Source organism: Myotis nattereri (genome assembly GCF_964212035.1).
Source record: "Myotis nattereri genome assembly, chromosome: 14".
Lineage (NCBI taxonomy): Eukaryota > Metazoa > Chordata > Mammalia > Chiroptera > Vespertilionidae > Myotis > Myotis nattereri.
The window spans coordinates 43,463,693-43,479,719 of NC_138089.1; the positions used below are offsets into that span (position 1 = coordinate 43,463,693).

At 48.7% G+C, this 16,027-nt stretch overlaps 1 protein-coding gene across 2 annotated transcripts in view; it reads left to right on the forward strand.

The window, feature by feature from the left end:
- Window positions 1-1,053: 1,053 nt before the first annotated feature.
- The window catches only part of UBE2E1 (ubiquitin conjugating enzyme E2 E1), a gene marked incomplete at its 5' end in the record, with an annotated part of 54,990 nt that continues 40,016 nt past the window's right edge, over window positions 1,054-16,027 (forward strand). The window contains 3 exons of one of the 2 annotated variants that reach the window (XM_081105796.1): window positions 1,054-1,178; window positions 2,265-2,449; window positions 6,351-6,401. In XM_081105796.1, the coding sequence (XP_080961922.1) occupies window positions 2,298-2,449; window positions 6,351-6,401 (203 nt within the window). Of the gene's footprint in view, window positions 1,179-2,264; window positions 2,450-6,350; window positions 6,402-16,027 lie in introns of those variants that run through there. The other variant, XM_081105795.1, reaches the window with a different exon arrangement.

Genomic DNA, 16,027 nt, shown 5'->3' on the forward strand with positions numbered 1-16,027 from the left:
AACAAATAAGAAACTACATCGTACCTTGATGGCTTAATCTCCTTTTGATGACTTCATCTTTAAAAAAATTAATCTTGGTAAAAATACTCAATTAGGAACAATTCAGAAGAATTACTGATTGTTTTTTTTAAATGATGATTTGAATAGCCCTTATATTGTAGCTGAAGAAGGTACAGGAGTCACCAAAAGACTTAATTCAACTTCCAACCATCAAACTTTGTGTCTACAGTAAACCGACACCAAAAAACTCGAAATGCAGTCCAATTCAGTAGTAAAAGGTTTATTCCCGGGGAATGTCTCACATTTCTGAGCCTGTTACACGTTGTTTTTTCGACCTGTCACGAAATCCTTCGTCTCACTCCTATAAAACACCACCAGTCTGTAAAAAGTGACGGGAAGAGTCTAACATTGGGGACCGGCACGTGCTGGAGCAGAAGACCAGTTGCCTGGGCTTTTCTCCCCGGCGAGCCCACACCCACCGGCCGCCCCGCGGGTGAACTGCCAAAGGGAGAAGCCGAAAGGGAAACCTGCCCTGGGATTTCCTTTTCCCCCTGAAACCCATCACTTTTGAGGAGTTCCCGCTGCATTAGCTAAAGTCCTTGCCACCAGGTTACCATCTTTTTTTCGCCAATTTGCCACCCCCCTCCCCCCCCTTTCCAAAAGCCTTGATCGGGAAGAACTTCCTCTGGTGGCCCCCGGTGGCCTCCTGTTCCCATCCCCCCCCCCCCCCCCCCCGGCCCCTCGGAGGGGCTTCCCCTCTCCAGCCCCAGATCCAGGTCCCCAAACCACTTGAGAGCAAATGCACACCCTTCGCCCTCGTCCCGGGCGCCCCGAGGAGGCGCTGGGTGGGGGTGAGAGTGGGGAGGGGGCAGGGTTTCCCGGGGCCCCCGGGGTCCCTTGGCACCCTCCCCCCCCCCCCAGCCCGGAGATGGGCAGGGGCGGGGAGCGCGGGTGGGTGGGATCGGCGGTGGGGGAGGGGACGCGGGCGCGGGGCGGGAGGAGCGGGAGGAGGAGGAGTGTGCGGAGCGTGTGTGGCTGGGGGAAGCCATTGCCTGTTTAATAGTTGCTGTTGCTGCACTTCCGCTTCTCTCCCAGCGAGAGAGACACGAGTGGCCAGGCCCAGCCGCAGCCGCAGCACAGCCGCCGCGGCGGCACGGAGCAGCCAGACACAAAGAGAGGTACGGGGATCCCCCGCCGCCCGCCGCCCCCCGGCCCGGCGCGGGGCCTCGGGGACACCCTCGCCACCTCCCCCGACCCGCGCCGCCCGGGCCGCCGGGCGCGGGGCTGACGGAGGGGGGGCGGGGGGGCGGCGGAGCGGGGCCGGGGAGCCTCAGGGGTCCGGGGCCAGCCCGCGGGGGATGGGCAGGGACCCCGGGCCGCGTGGGGTGCGGGGGCCGCCCGCGTCGGGGGCGGGGGGGGGCATCGTGGCTGGAACTGTCAGCGCTGCCCCGGGAGCCCCCCACCGGCCGCCCAGGGGGCCGGGGCCGGGGGAGGGGGAGTTGGGGGAGCCCCGTCTTCCCCCGGGGCGGGGGGCCACGGGAATGAACCCCTTGGGGGCGGACGGGCTCATTGTTATTCCTCCGCCGAGGAGGCTGGTCCCCCACCCCCACCCCCAGCCGGGGTGGCGACCGGGCGTGTGCTCGGCACCCCCGCCGCGGCCGCGCTGCCCGGGCGGGAGGCGAGGGCCCGGCCGGCGGGAGGGGCGTCGGGGCGCGGCCCGGGGACCTTGAGCCCGGTCGCCCCTGCCCCCCCCCCCCGCGGGCCTCTCCCTTCCCCCACGGGGCGCCGCTCCGCGCCTCCGTCCCCCGCTCCGGCTTCCTCTCTGACTCCTCTCCGCCCCTCCTCTTCCCGACCCGGCCAAACTCTGCTCCCGGCCCCGCGGGCTCCCCCGGCCCCCACCCCGCGACCCCCGGGAAGCCGCCCCAACAGCCCCGAGGCCGGCGCCCGCCGGGACCTTCCCTCCGCCCCCCGCCCTCCGCCCGCTGGGCTGCTCCCCTCCCAGCCCCGAGGGGAGCCCTGGGATGGGGTGGGTTGGGGGCGAGGAGAGGCCCTTTTCCCACCGTGTCCCCCACTGGGGGCCAGAAATAAACAAACGAGGCGCGTGGAAGCTGCAGAAGCCTTCACGGGCCGGAGACGCGGAGAGGCGAGTGGAGGGCGGGGGGCGGCCGGGCGCACCCCCGACCCAGCCCCCCGAGGGCACCCGCGGCCGCGCCGACACCGGCTGCAGGGGCGTGTTTCTCTGTTGTGTCTCCCTCCCGCTGCAGGGGCTGTTTGCGGGGTGGGGTGGGGGGTCCGCTATGTCGGATGACGATTCGAGGGCCAGCACCAGCTCTTCCTCCTCTTCGTCCTCCAACCAGCCAACCGAGAAAGAAGCCAACACCCCCAAGAAGAAGGAGAGCAGAGTCAGCATGAGCAAGAACTCCAAGCTCCTCTCCACCAGCGCCAAGAGGTACCGGACTTTCCTCCGCAGGTTCCTACGGCCGAACGGCCTCTCGCTGCGTCTCTGTGGTCTCCCTCCCAGGGAGGGTAGACGTAAATGCTCCTCGCGATTTGTGTGTTCTGAAAAATGGGGGGGGGGGGGGGAGGGGGGGGGAAGGGGGCCTGGGAAGCCCTCACTATTTTTTTCTCTCTCGCTTCTTCTGTATTTTTTTTCTAATCATTGTCCACCTGCAGCTGTTGTGACTTGCCTCTCACGTTTCTTCCTGAAGTTTGTAAGAATCCTCATTACTTCTACTACTGACCCTCCCATCTGATTTCAAATGACTGGTCCTATTAATCACTAATCGGTGACCTCTTCCCCTCCCCCTGGGCCGTCATCGCACATAATTACTAATACCTGCCCAGACAACTCTATCAAAATGAATTCCGTTCCCGTCTTACATCCTCCTCACCTGTTGCACATCAGATCTTTTTTGAATAGAGAGAGCTTTCTCCCAGAAATTGCAGAAGGAATAAAGAACTCATGTTAGTGGGCTGGAAACATGTAACAGGTGGAGACAGAAGTGTTCGTGTGGATTGAAAGAGGTTTTTCTGATTTGGAGAGTTGAGGCCGATGAGTGAATCGATCAATACAGGATGTGAAATGGTAATTCTAGGTGGTTTGGGGGATTCTCGTTTGTTCTGCTTGAGAGATTCAATTTACCAAATTTCGGGGAGACTTAAATGTTTCCATGCTCTCTTGTGCTGTAAAACCTTGAGTTTGTGTGTGTTTTTCGAAGTTGAATTCAAGTGGTGGCTTTTTTCTTCTTTCTTCTTTTCCTCTTATGACTCTGGAAGAAGCTCCTTTTTTACATCCACCATCCTTCAGTAATATCCTCTGATCCCCGCGACCCTTAAAAGAATCTATAGCAGATTCCTGGGAAGCCCCACACATTTCATAAATCCTTACTGCTCTCAGGTGGACAGTCATTAAACTTCAAAGTGGCAAACCAGGAAGATCGTAAAGAATCCAAGTGGTGGGTTAGATGGGGATATCTTTCTTGAAAGAATGTAAAATAAAATGGAACACGAGGCTTTCGCTCTCTCCACTGAGTAGCGAACCTGGAACTTGAAAGTGTGTTCCCTCATCTTCCCTGACTTGAAATTTGAAATGTTGGTCAAGTGCTTTGGTAACCAAACCATGGGCAGATGAAGGAGTGAGTGGCTTCAGCTTGTTTGAAGTAGTGTACCCTGCAGAGGTCTATATTAAGTGGCAAGATGCCTTGGCCAGAGGGTTCTCATTTTCAGGGGGTGGGTTTGGTTGCGTATCCACTTCCCAGGAGTCCTAACGAGCCCTCATTGACAAGCCCTATGCTGGTTCTCCCAGAACCTGGCGTCTACCCTGCCCACTTTGGATGGGGCCTTCCTTAATCTGCCTCTCCTCCACCTCCCTCCCAGGGCCTGGGCTCCTGGATCCACAGCTTTTAGCCTGACTTGACTAAGACAGGATATTTGCTTTAGGTCATTAGTGTTTTTATATTTTTGCTGACTGTCCCTGCTGAACATGTATATGTTTGGGGGTAAAGGCACAGGTTTCAGATATAAAGCAGACTGGAAATGCCTGGGAAAGAGATGGTAGGTGTAGGGGGAAAAAAAAGGTGAGAAGCTACAGACAGCAATATTACCTATAACGTTAATGTTGGTGTTAGCTCTCTGGATATCTTGCTCAAAGACTAGCTGAGAGTGTTAAAGTAGAGCTAAGGTTAATAGTGAAGGTAAAAAACGGAGAGGGGCAGTGTGTCCAGGAAAGAGAAAGGGACACTGATCTTAGTGGGACCCTGTCTAAGCGACTCTGTGAAATAGATTGATTTGGAAGCAGGTGTTGCCCTTAGAATTGGAAGGAGCAGGTATCCTAGGAGATAGAGAGAGAACCAGCACAGGGCCAATCAACGAGTGGGGTGACAAAGGTTACTTACCTGCATTTTGGGAAGTGGTTTCTAGGCCGCTGCTAGAGGAAAGCCCCCATTGAGAGTGGTCTGGACAAGAATTACTCCGTGGAACATGCGCAAGTGTGTGTTGTAGAGATGAAGTGGATAAAGCTGTCTGGTGTGACACTTTTTAGGTATTAAGCAACGAGTTTTTCATGACTATTTTGTAGTAGAGGTTGGGTAGACCAGGAGAAATGAAGTCAGTATGTATTATTATACCTACCAGTTGTGCTAGGGGAGTGGATAGTTTTTCCTACCTGTGTAGGTCTTAATGTACCGTCATTCAAATATGCAGGCAGGTAAAGAATCGGGGAAACCAGGATGCCAAACTTTTCGTCCAGCATATAAGAATGAGCCAAACAGCAGGGATCCACGTATCTCAACCAAAATGCCTATGGGTAACAGTAGAATTTAGCGGGGCCCAGGTAAATAAATGTCAGCAGAGACCAAGCAAACCCCTTTCCAAGGTGGACCGGATTCGTAGGGGGCAGGACGTGTTCTCCAGCAGGAAGGTTTAAAGAACTTTCCCCATCACCACCGTTCAGTTCTCTTCACTTCCACCTGGGAAACACAGTGCCTTCTAAAACCTGTTCCCCATGCTTCCAGCCTGCCTGCCTGCCTGCCCTCAAAAGCTTTGGGAAGAGAAAAGCGGCCATTATGATTCAGATTGCCTTTAGAGAGAGTGTCTGTATGTGTTAGTTTTGTGTGTGTTTTTTACTGTGTTGCCCCGTGAGATTTTTAAGTTAAACCATAGTCCTGTAGGGCTTTCTATGAGAGGAGCAGAAAAAGTTATAAAGGTAGAAGGCACCGTTTTTCCAAGGTGGACAGGCTTAGAGGCCTCGAACTTGGTCGCCCTAATTGATGCTCTAAGCGCCCAGGTGAGCACAAGACAAAGGCCGGGGCGCGGGGTGCCCGGCCCGGCGGCGTCGGCCTGGGCGTGGGGGATGGGCCTTTGTGAAGTCGGGGGTTGGTGGCGAGATGGAAAACGGGGGGAGCCCCGGGCGCTGCGTGCCGTGTGGGCGGGGAAGGCAGGGGGCAGACCCGAGGGGAGTTCGAGGGTGTCCGGGAAGAAGGTCGGGAAGGGGGGCCGAGCGGGCGGCCGACCGGCCGGGTGCACCTGTGCGGCCGCGGGTGCTCCCGGAGCCCGGCCTCCGGGCAGGGCCGGGCGGGGTGCTCGCGCCTGGGCCCCGCGCCGCGGCGGGGGTGCAGGTTCCGGGGCGCGGCGGAGGCGAGCTGGGGAGTCCCGGGCGTCCCGGCTGCCCTCCCCGCCCCGGCCCGCAACTTGGCCCGCGCGGCCCCCGCCGTCGGGCGCGCGCGGGGTGGGGGCAGGGAGCCCGGGCGGCTGGGGGCGGCCACCGAGGGGTCCCCCTGGAGGCCGGTGTCACCCCGGCACCCCAGATCCCAGAGGGCCTCGAGGGGCCTCGCGGGGAGCGGCCATGTTGGCTTCGTCACGGAGGACACCGGGCGGCCTGGAGGGGGGGTGGCCCGGCGGCCCCGAGCGGGGGGGGGGGGGGGCGGGGGCCCCCGGGGGGCGGGGGCCCCCGATGGCCGTCCGTCGGCCGTCCGTCCGGGGACTGGAGGTGCAGGTGCGGGGGAAGGATGAGCGTCCGGGACACTTTGTGGTCCGGTTCGGAAAACTGGTCCGCAGAGGAGCTGTTGGTTTGTTCCCTGATGGAGGACACCAGGACACAGAGCGGCCTTGGCCTCCGTGTGGAGGCAGAGCGGGCCGTGGGAGCGGGCCGTGGGAGAGACGGGGCTGCCGGCTCGCTGCCCGGCAAAGAGCGGTTTTTCCCCAAATGAGGCCCTGCAGCTTTCGGGGTGCAGTTTCCTCCTCCCTCGGCGGACCCACTTAGGGCAGGAGGTTCGGTTCCCCTGCCGGACCGAGGCCGGCGGGCGGGAGGCTGCCCACGCCTGACGCATCCTGTGTTTCTCTCCCTCACGCAGGATTCAGAAGGAACTGGCCGATATCACTTTAGACCCTCCGCCCAACTGCAGGTGAGCTTCCTTTCGAATTGGTCTTTTAAAGATTCTTCCAACTTTTGTCTTCGTCTTTTCTGTTATTATTCTTATTCTTTGGTTAATGCTTGTTTCGGTGCTAATAGCAAGTATCAGCTGAAATATAGTTATCTGAGTATAATGTGGTGATGAGCCTCTGATGATCCCAGTGTTACGTGAAAGAGAAGTAATAGATTTGTTCGGAGCGGACACTTTTACACAAAACAACGCTGTAAAGCGGATATGAAGGCGTAGCTTTGTCTAATCCTGGATGCTTCATATGTCATTCAGGGTGATGCTGGCTTAGAATATTGCTTTGCTCTCTTAATGTTGTTCATGCTCTTTACTACGAGAGCATGGAGTCCCACATTGGCCCCCTCAGACTATACACAGTATGTGTGTGTGCAATTTCAAAACAGTTTGGTACTAGTTCCCAGAGGGTTGTTGGTCACTGTTCAGAAGACGCATTTTGTTATTTACTGTGAGTCAAGGTGGGAAACTTGATCAATTTACTAAACAGTGAAGTGAGGAGAGTTATTGTAATAGAGCCATTTATTTAAGGGAGCTTAATTGATCGGTTCTATAACTCCAGTTGTTTACAATTAAGTATAACATTTAACTTCATTCTCCGTTCTCGTGATTGGCATTGGAATGGGAGTTGACGTTTTAGAAGTGTGCTAATGCTAAACTTACAGGGTTAGAAGAAGTTACGACGAGAAAATGCTGTGGCCGTACACAGAATTTGAATCAAGCATGTGGAAATAGGTTGAAAGCTAAATGAAATACTTTGCTTATTAACACTGAACTTTCTAAACTGGCTAATGGAGTAAATGGAGGCATCAGTTGCCTTTTTGGTTACGTATGTTGGTCAGTTGTGGGACGTTCTTTGGTAAAATTTTGTCCTGTTTTGTAAGGAAAATCATTTCGAGTTTGAAATGCTCTTATAATATAGTTTGTAACTGAACCACACAGTCATGGTTGAGGATTTCTTTCCTGGCTATTAAGAGTCCTTTCAGGATGTTGAGAAAGTGGAGAAATGGGTAAAGCTTCGGGCTGTGATATCTCCCTTTTTTGTTTTATTGGAGTCGTTCAGATGGAAGGAAGCCTGTAGCTTCCCCTGATTGGTCGTGTTGAATCCATGGGTATTCCCCATGCGAGGTCTGTGCTCTGGTTGTTGCTTTTGGTTGGTAGCGTGTCTTCCCCGTGTCTCTGGTGAGTTCAGGCTGTAGCTGTGGCTGATCAGATTATGAAGTTTTTAAAGCATGGTTTCAGAACTAACATTTATCAAAATGTGTTATGGCTTTCTTGCAAATAGATGCAATCAAATTTAAAAAATTGTAAATAATGTAAAGGCTTTCATGGGATTAGTTACCCTTTAGAAATAGGATAAATACACTTTAATTTCACACCTTTTTAACTGAGTTTACATGTGAGAGATTTGTGCTGCTGAACATGTAGAACTTTCCTTGGAAAGCTCCTAATTACCTTTTTCAAGGTGAAACCTTTAAACGTTACCTGTGGTCAGGTGAGTCGCCAAACTGGATGGTTGGTGGTGGGGAGACAAATTTCAACATATTTACACATTGCAAAAATCTTCAATTTCAAAGAAAACATTAGGCATTTTTATTTTGCAAGAGAATGTGTATTATGTTGACTTTTAAAAGTAAAGACTGCTGTATTTTCTGAAGACAATTTCCAGGAGGGCTGATTAAGTAATATGAATCACAGTCTCTACTTTCAGTTGTTGTTGTTTTTCTTTTTTTTGTTTATTTTTTACACAATCTCTACTTAGTAGTGTTGACTTAATGTTATCAAGTAGTCCCAATATTCAACATATTTAAATGAATTTGGTTTTATGTTTTCTGTTGGTATGTTATGGGATTGAATTATTCAATATTTTTTATTTTTTAAATATGTTTTTATTTCAGAGAGGAAGGCAGAGGGAGAGAAGGAGATAGAAATGTCAATGATGAGAGAGAATCATTGATCGGCTGCCTCCTGCACGCCCCACACTGGGGATCCAGCCCCAAACCGAGGCATGTGCCCGTGACTGGAATCTAACCTGGGACCTTTTAGTCCGCAGGCAGATGCTCTATCCCAGTGATGGCGAACCTATGACACGCGTTCGGAGGTGACACGCGAAATCATTTTTTTGGTTGATTTTTCTTTGTTAAATGGCATTTAAATATATAAAATAAATATCAAAAATACAAATCTTTGTTTTATTATGGTTGCAAATATCAAAAAATTTCTATATGTGACACGGCACCAGAGTTAAGTGAGGGTTTTTCAAAATGCTGACAGTCCAAGCTCAAAAGTTCGACATCACTGCTCTGTCCACTTAGCCAAACCGGCTGGGGCTGAAATATTTAGTATTTTAATGTACATTATTGTTGGAGATGGAATGGATAATTTAGTGTGGGGATATTTTTGATGTTAGCTTCCATTTAAAATGTATGAATTAAATGATACATTGAATGCATGCATGTTTATTTTTTTAATAATTTTTAAAGTGTTAGCATGAGAGCTTGGTTTGGATGAAATTGTAAATTAGTCAATTGTAAATTATATTTTGAACTTGTTACATAATTGGCTTTCAATTAATGTATTTTACGTATTAAACCTTTATAGAACTGCCTTTTTATCAATCAGTAATCAGTGTGCAGTTTTAAATTTAAACGCATTTCTTTATTAAAATATAGTTGCTACAAAGTAGCCTCAAACAGTTGAATCAGTGTGAGAAATGCTTCTCTTGAAAATGCACCGCTTATGTTCACTAATTTTAGCCCTTGGCAAAAAATATGTGGCTTCGAATGTGCAGAATGCACTTGCTAAATATGTTATAATTTCGAGCACATAAAGTTAATTCTCAGTGTTGTATATCATGTTAAGTAGATTTTAAGTGAATATTTTAAAATTGGTTTATATTGCCATATAAATCAAATTCTTTGGTATCTCTGAACTATTTGGTTACATGTGTGTATACAGCTAAGTCTCCCAGCTCATGTATCCTGCATTTGGTTAGGCTTTTCCTCCTACATTCTGGCTCTGTTCCTGTAGGGAAAAAAGTATTAACTACTGTAATGATTTCCTAAAGCATGCCATAGCGTGGATGGTAAAATTATGTCTTTTTGGCGAACTCTGGGCCATTAGGGTCAGTTTTGCAGCTGTTATTTATAGCTTAGGGCTCAAGCTTTGCTAAATTGACTAGTTATAGCTATCTAACTAATCTGTAGACATAAATGTCTGTAGACAGTATGTCTGCACATAATAAATGATGTATTTAACCCAGGTCCTTTAAACTTCAGATTTTACTTAGTGGATGTCTTTTTTTTATGAGTCAACTACTCATAGAGTGACTTGAAACCTAAAAATTCAGATTTTAGTATAAAATGCCTTTCAGAAATCATGAACCATTTCAAGCATGATAGAGAAGAATAAGTTTTTCTTATTATGACTTTTTTTTCTTTTTACTAACATTGCCTTTTGTTGCTTATATTTTAAATAGAATTTTAAGCCGTTACACAATAATGTAAAAATGCACATTTTTAAAAAGTTGAAACATACTGTGGAGTAAAAAGTGAAAGATTCCTTCACGACTTCATCTGATGCTGTCCCTTAAACAGAGAGGCTCCTGGTTAGCGTGTGGTGTGTATCTTTCTGGAGAGTTTCTGTGAATTGACATTGTTGTACATTTCTGGTTTTGCAAATCTTCCTGGAATTAGTGGGAATAGCACATGGTGGGGCAAACACAGGTTTACAGTTGTTTGTATGGAAAATAATACAATAATAAATAAGGAATAATACAAGAACCAACTTTGTTTCCTGTACTCACAACTGTAAACCTACTTTTGCTTCATCCTGGAAGTCCCAGGCTGCTTACCTTGGAATGAAAAGAGATTCCTTGCAGCAGTAAAGGCGTATGCCCCGTCCAAATTTAGCATGTTTTAAGTGGTTGTTTACTGTAAAAAATGGGTTCTACAGAAGTCATCCTTTACAAAATCCTAGATCATCTCACTTGCTGAAAAATGTCCTTTTATGTAACTTTAATTCATTTGATGCTACTAAATGCATTAAGGATATCGAGGTGACTTCATCGTCTGCATGTTTATTTTGTTCTAATATTTATTTGGATAGCTATCACTGCACTGTGCTTGCCTTTATGTGCAGAGACGGTGTTGAAAAATAGTGAGAACTAGGAGACTAGAGTGTCAGCACAATCAAAATAGCACCCAAACCAGGGTCAAGTGGCTGGAAATTAGATCATGGCCTGGGGCCCTTGTGGGTAGGAAGGAAGGAAGGAAATCTATCCAGAAATGAATTGCTTACTAAATGAGTAGGCACTCTCGTGTTCACCAAATGGCCATGTTTCTGGATTGTAAAGCTGTACTGCTCCTGTTCCTCAAAATGACCCAGCAATTCTATTCCCAGGCGTATACCCCAAAGGATTGAAAACAGGGACTCAAACAGGTACTTGTCAGTGTTTGTAGTGGCTTTATTCATAACAGCCCAAAAGAAGAAACAACCCAAATATCTACCAAGAGATGATTGGAATGGATAAACAAAATGCAGACTATACAAACAAGGGAATATTCAGCCATATAAAGTAATGAAGTTCCTGTACATGCTGCAGCATAGATGAACCTTGAAAATGTTACACTAACTGAAATAAGCCAGGCACAAAAGGACAAATATCGTATGATTCTACTTACATGAAATTTCTAAAATAATCAAGTTCCTAGAGACAGAAAGATTAGAGGTTTCCAGGAGCTGGGAAGGAGAGAATGGGGAGATAATTTCTTAATAGGTACAGAGTTTCTGTTTGGAAACAAATGGTGGTGATGGTTGCACAACGTTGTGAATGTCATGAATGGCACTGAATTTTATGGTTAAAGTGGCAAACTTTATGTTATATATTTTACCAGAATTTTTAAAAGGTTTAAAAAAAAAGATACTGCTGTTAAAATGTCATCAGTATTTTGAGGGAAAATGCTCATGGCTTACGAGGCGACACTGGTTTTTAGGGTTCTTATAAAGGATGTTAATGTTAAATTTCTGTCACAAACCATGAGTGCCTGTTCTACGTGAAAAATCACCTTCAGGGAGTTGATCATCTAGTGAGGTGGGAAGAAATGCACTCACTGACTTTGAATAGTGTGTTAGAGCTGTCGATGGAAGGTTAAGCCTCATGGAGATGAGAAGAAGGTGGGGAAGGCTAAGGGGCATGTGTAGTGGAGGGAAGTGTAAGCAGAGGTGCCGCCGAGGAAAGGCAGAGGGCACTCGGGGGCAGTAGTGAAGAACCCGTGGCTGGGAGCAAGGAAGAGTGGGAGGATAAACAGTAAGAGACAGACTTGTTCCTTGATGTCAGGCTGAGGCTTTGAGTGTCTGTATAGACACGGGAGTCTCTGGAGCTCTAAGCGTAATCCAGTTAGAGCTGAGACAAAGCGGGTTGAGTGGAGCTTGGTGGGAACAGGAGACTTGGAGATTGCTGCCGTAGTTCAGGTGGGAGGCCAAGGGGGCCGTGGGGACAGGTGACGCCATCGGTGTGGAGAGGAGAGAGACACGAGGAAAGCAGTAGAATTTGGAGAATGTGGCCACTGGCTTAGGTACGGAGCCCTTGGAAGGGGACCGAGGGTCTTTGGGAGGACGGGTGGTATCGTTAACAGAAGGAATAAGGTAGGAAGATGAACTGGCTTGAGGGCGGCAGGTTGGATCATCCTCCCCAGGTTCAGTCATGTGCTTTGTTGAGCATATACAGGTATAGTGCTTAGCATATTGCTGCCACATATTTAAGCTTATTAGCAATCAATCAGTGAACTCTCAGGCCTACTTTTAGATTTGATCAGACAAATTAAACTCCCCAAAAGGCACAGGGACCCTGATTTCTGTCTTTGATTCTGATCCCACACACCCCTTCCCAGCTTTTTCAGTTGGAAACGTTCAAAGCTACAGAAGAGTTGAAAGAGTAAAACAGGACCCAGCCATCCTTCACCCCGATCATCGGCTGTGAGGACGTCCCCATGTTGGCTTCTCACTCCCTTAGCCCTGTATTTTGCAGAACCGTTTGGAAGCGAGCTGCATCCTGATGCTTCCGTGTGTTAGGCTGACACGCATTGAATCTGAGGGGAGCCGGCAGGGCGCTGAGGCTGCAGCTGGCTTTGGGCATCCACATTAGATTTGAAAGTTTGGGTGATAGTTGAACTTTCTGCTGGGGAAGAGGAGGATTGAGAACTGTGCTTGGAGGGGGGTCTACAAAGGAAGGATGGGAAAATAAAGAGGGCTGGAGGAAAAGGGAGCAAAGTCGGGGAGAGCTACTAGGTTGCCTAAAAAATAATTCAAGAGGATTAAATGTAAAGTGAAGAGCATGCTTTGTAGGCTGAGCAGCAGCAGCAAGTAGAGGACAGGAGTGAAACAGGGAGATGTGATGTTTTAAAAACACAACTGTAGAGAAGCTGATAGAATATGGAACTGAGGTCGCACGCGGGGACTGTGTGTTTAGGAAGACGGAGAGCCTGAAGTTTACGATAGGGTCAGTTTCCGAGAGGAAGCACTTGGGCCTGAGGAACGCTCCAGCCACTTGCATAGAACTGAAAGCAGCAGCGCCTGCCCCCAGTTTGATTTGGTTGGTTCTTCCCCAGTAGACGCTAAGTTCCTTGAGAGCAAGGATTTTGTCTTTGCATCCCTAAAGAAGGAATAAACAGTATGTATTTGTTAAATTAAAACACCTGCACAGACACCCAATCAGGTCTGATGGTTTAATGGAACTTTCTTACTCTTCAGAAAGTAATGGAAAGAGCCGGGGAAACCGCAGTGGCGTTTTAGAGCTGCCCATCGCAGGCGGTCTTGCTGGGTTGGCACCCGGGCAGTTTGGGCAATTTTCACCTTCCTGGAATCACACAGCAGCTCGGGACTGCAGTGCGATCGCACTGCAGGCGAGATTGAGAAGATGCATAAAGAAAATATCAATACCTTTGATTCCCATGTTTTGACTTTATAGCATTACTGCTGGCCAACAAGCGAGTGTGGGTTTCGGGGTGCTAAGGAAATTGGTCTCCCTAGAGACGGTTCCTAAAATCCTAAAGCTCTTCCAGATAGTCGGTTACGTTAGAGATGCTGGCACCCGCCTGAGACATCTGACACATTCCCCATCATCAGTGGAGTGAAGCAGGGTTTCATAATAAGCCCATTCTTACTCAGCCTCGTAGCAGCCATGCTCTGAAGTGAAACAAAAGACCTAGTAACTGGTGTCAGAATATGCTTCTAATCCTCTGGGAACCTGCGCTATAGGCGAAGAAGCTCAAAGCTCTTGCTTGAGGACCGCAATCCAGGAACATACATGCGAGGGATACGGATGGCTTTGTGGAGTCCGTGCCACAGTATGTAGATGGGGATGGAGAACCTGCAGAAGGCCAAGGTGATGTCTGCCGAGTCAGGCAAGTCCTGCAAAACCATTGTTTTCCTTTGCAGGACACAGTCAACACTGGTTATGCTACCTGTGGCAGCATACGGTTCACACACACTTTAATTAACAAAGTAGTCACAGCCTGAATTCTGTCTGCTTTTAAAGGCCTGATGAGATAGAGTGAAGAGCCAGGACAGCATAACGGGGCTGGTATGGGTGTCATCCAGCTCTCACCTGGCCTCCAGCAGCGCATGTGCCACGGCTCACGTCTGACTTGTCTGTAGTGACTTGTGTTGGCACTAAATTTCGTTTTATTTTTTAAAAAGTTTGGCAGCTTGAACCTTTGTTTTTAGTACTTTCAAAAAAAGTTTACAGAAATAATCTTACCAAATCATTTGTAAGTTTTGTCATTGAAAAGATTTCACATCAGGTCCGCCAGGACATCAGTACTGACACTCAGCGGGGTGGCACACTGTCAGCACCGACTCACCCCACCACCTAGGTCTGTACGTCCAGTTGCCAGAAGCTGTGATGGTTTCTAGCCTGGGCTGGACGGTTCAGGACCCCCTTCTCTATTGCTTGAATTGGCGAGCACTGCCACACGGGCAGCACCGTAATGCTCAGACGAGGGTGTGGCCCACCCAGGAGCCCTGAGATCTGTGCATCCGCAATGGACCCCTGCTGGCCAGGGCAGTCTGAGGACGGAGACCACATTTTTGCTCATGGCCCCACAACCAGACCAGGCTGCCTGTCGGCCCTATAGCACTGCCTTCCCAGACCCACTAACTCCCCCACCTCATCAAATAGTGATAATCAATGGAGAGGTCCTGGAGGGTCTGCCAGCACTGAAATGATGACCATTATGTGAACTACCAGGACATTAGGTGTTTATATTCGTTTAAATTGACAGATGGAAAATCAATGTGTGATGGATCCTATATGTTCAATAGAAAAAGATTTGAAGTACATTTTCAAATTGCAGAAGACAAAACTCGGCTTGGGATGTTCTTACTGAGAGAAAAGTTTTAGGTAGGATACAGCTCAAAAGGTCAGAAAGCAGTGTTGTACCTGAGTAAGTCAGGTCATATTTATTTGAAATATTGGAGTGATGTGTACTGCACACTGCTCCGTGTGACTGCAGCAGACCTGGCTCCTGGCTTGTGGAACTGGAATTTGGTAGGCAGTACAGACAGCAACCAAGTAAGCAGGATTAGTAACTACAAGTTGTGGTGGCTAATAGGAGAGCAATTAACAGTGCAGTGATGGAGAATATTTGTGGGGGGGTGCTACGTAGAGAAGGCTTAAAACATTAGGCAAAGACCTGAAAAATGAGGAGGAAGAAGAGCTTTGTGAAGAGTAGGAAGAACATTCCCGATGGAGGGAAGCACAGATACAGGCCCTGAGGAGAGGAGAGCCACATGATGCAGGGCCATGTGAGCCATGGTAGCAAGTTTGGGTTGCATGCATCCCATTTCTTTCAGTGGGAAGCCATTCAAGGTTTTAAAGCAAGGAAGTGACATTTCAGTAATGATTGCAATGTCTTTTCCTCCTCCATGGTGTGTGGAAAGTAGCTGGGAGGAAGGCAGAAGTAAAAGAAGAGAGACCAGAAAGGAGGGTATTGCTCTATTCCAGGTAACTGGTGATGGTAGCTAGGATTAGGTGGTGGTAGTGGAGGTGAGGTTAGAACACCTGGACCTGTTAGGGATTGCATGTGGGAGATGAAAGACCCAGAATGGCTCTGAGTTTCCCTGGTCTTAGCACTTATGTAGATGATGGTGACATTTTGCTGAAGGGAAGACAATTGAAATACGGTCTGTGTGTGTCTGTGTGTTTGGGCGAGTCCTTTCGGGGTATGTTAGATTTGAGACAAATGCTCTAATGAGGCATCTAAATGAAGGTGTCAAATAGAAGTCAGAGATAGGTAGTTGGAGCTTGGAGGAATATTTTGAACTCGAGATAAATAGAAGCTGGAGATACACATACATTTGGGAGACATCAGTTTATAGAGGCTTTTGAATGTCTGGGAATGCCTCTAGCTCACCTAGAGAGCAAACATGTAGAGAGAAGAGTGCCAGGATGGAGACCTGGACATCTAGCATTTAGAGGTTATGTGGTCTAAAGGAGACACCAGCAAAGGAGACAGAGAGAAGGAAAATCAGAGTTGTTGTCAGAAAACAGTGAGTGGGAAGTGTTTGCAGTTGAGGATCATGAACTCTGAAATAAT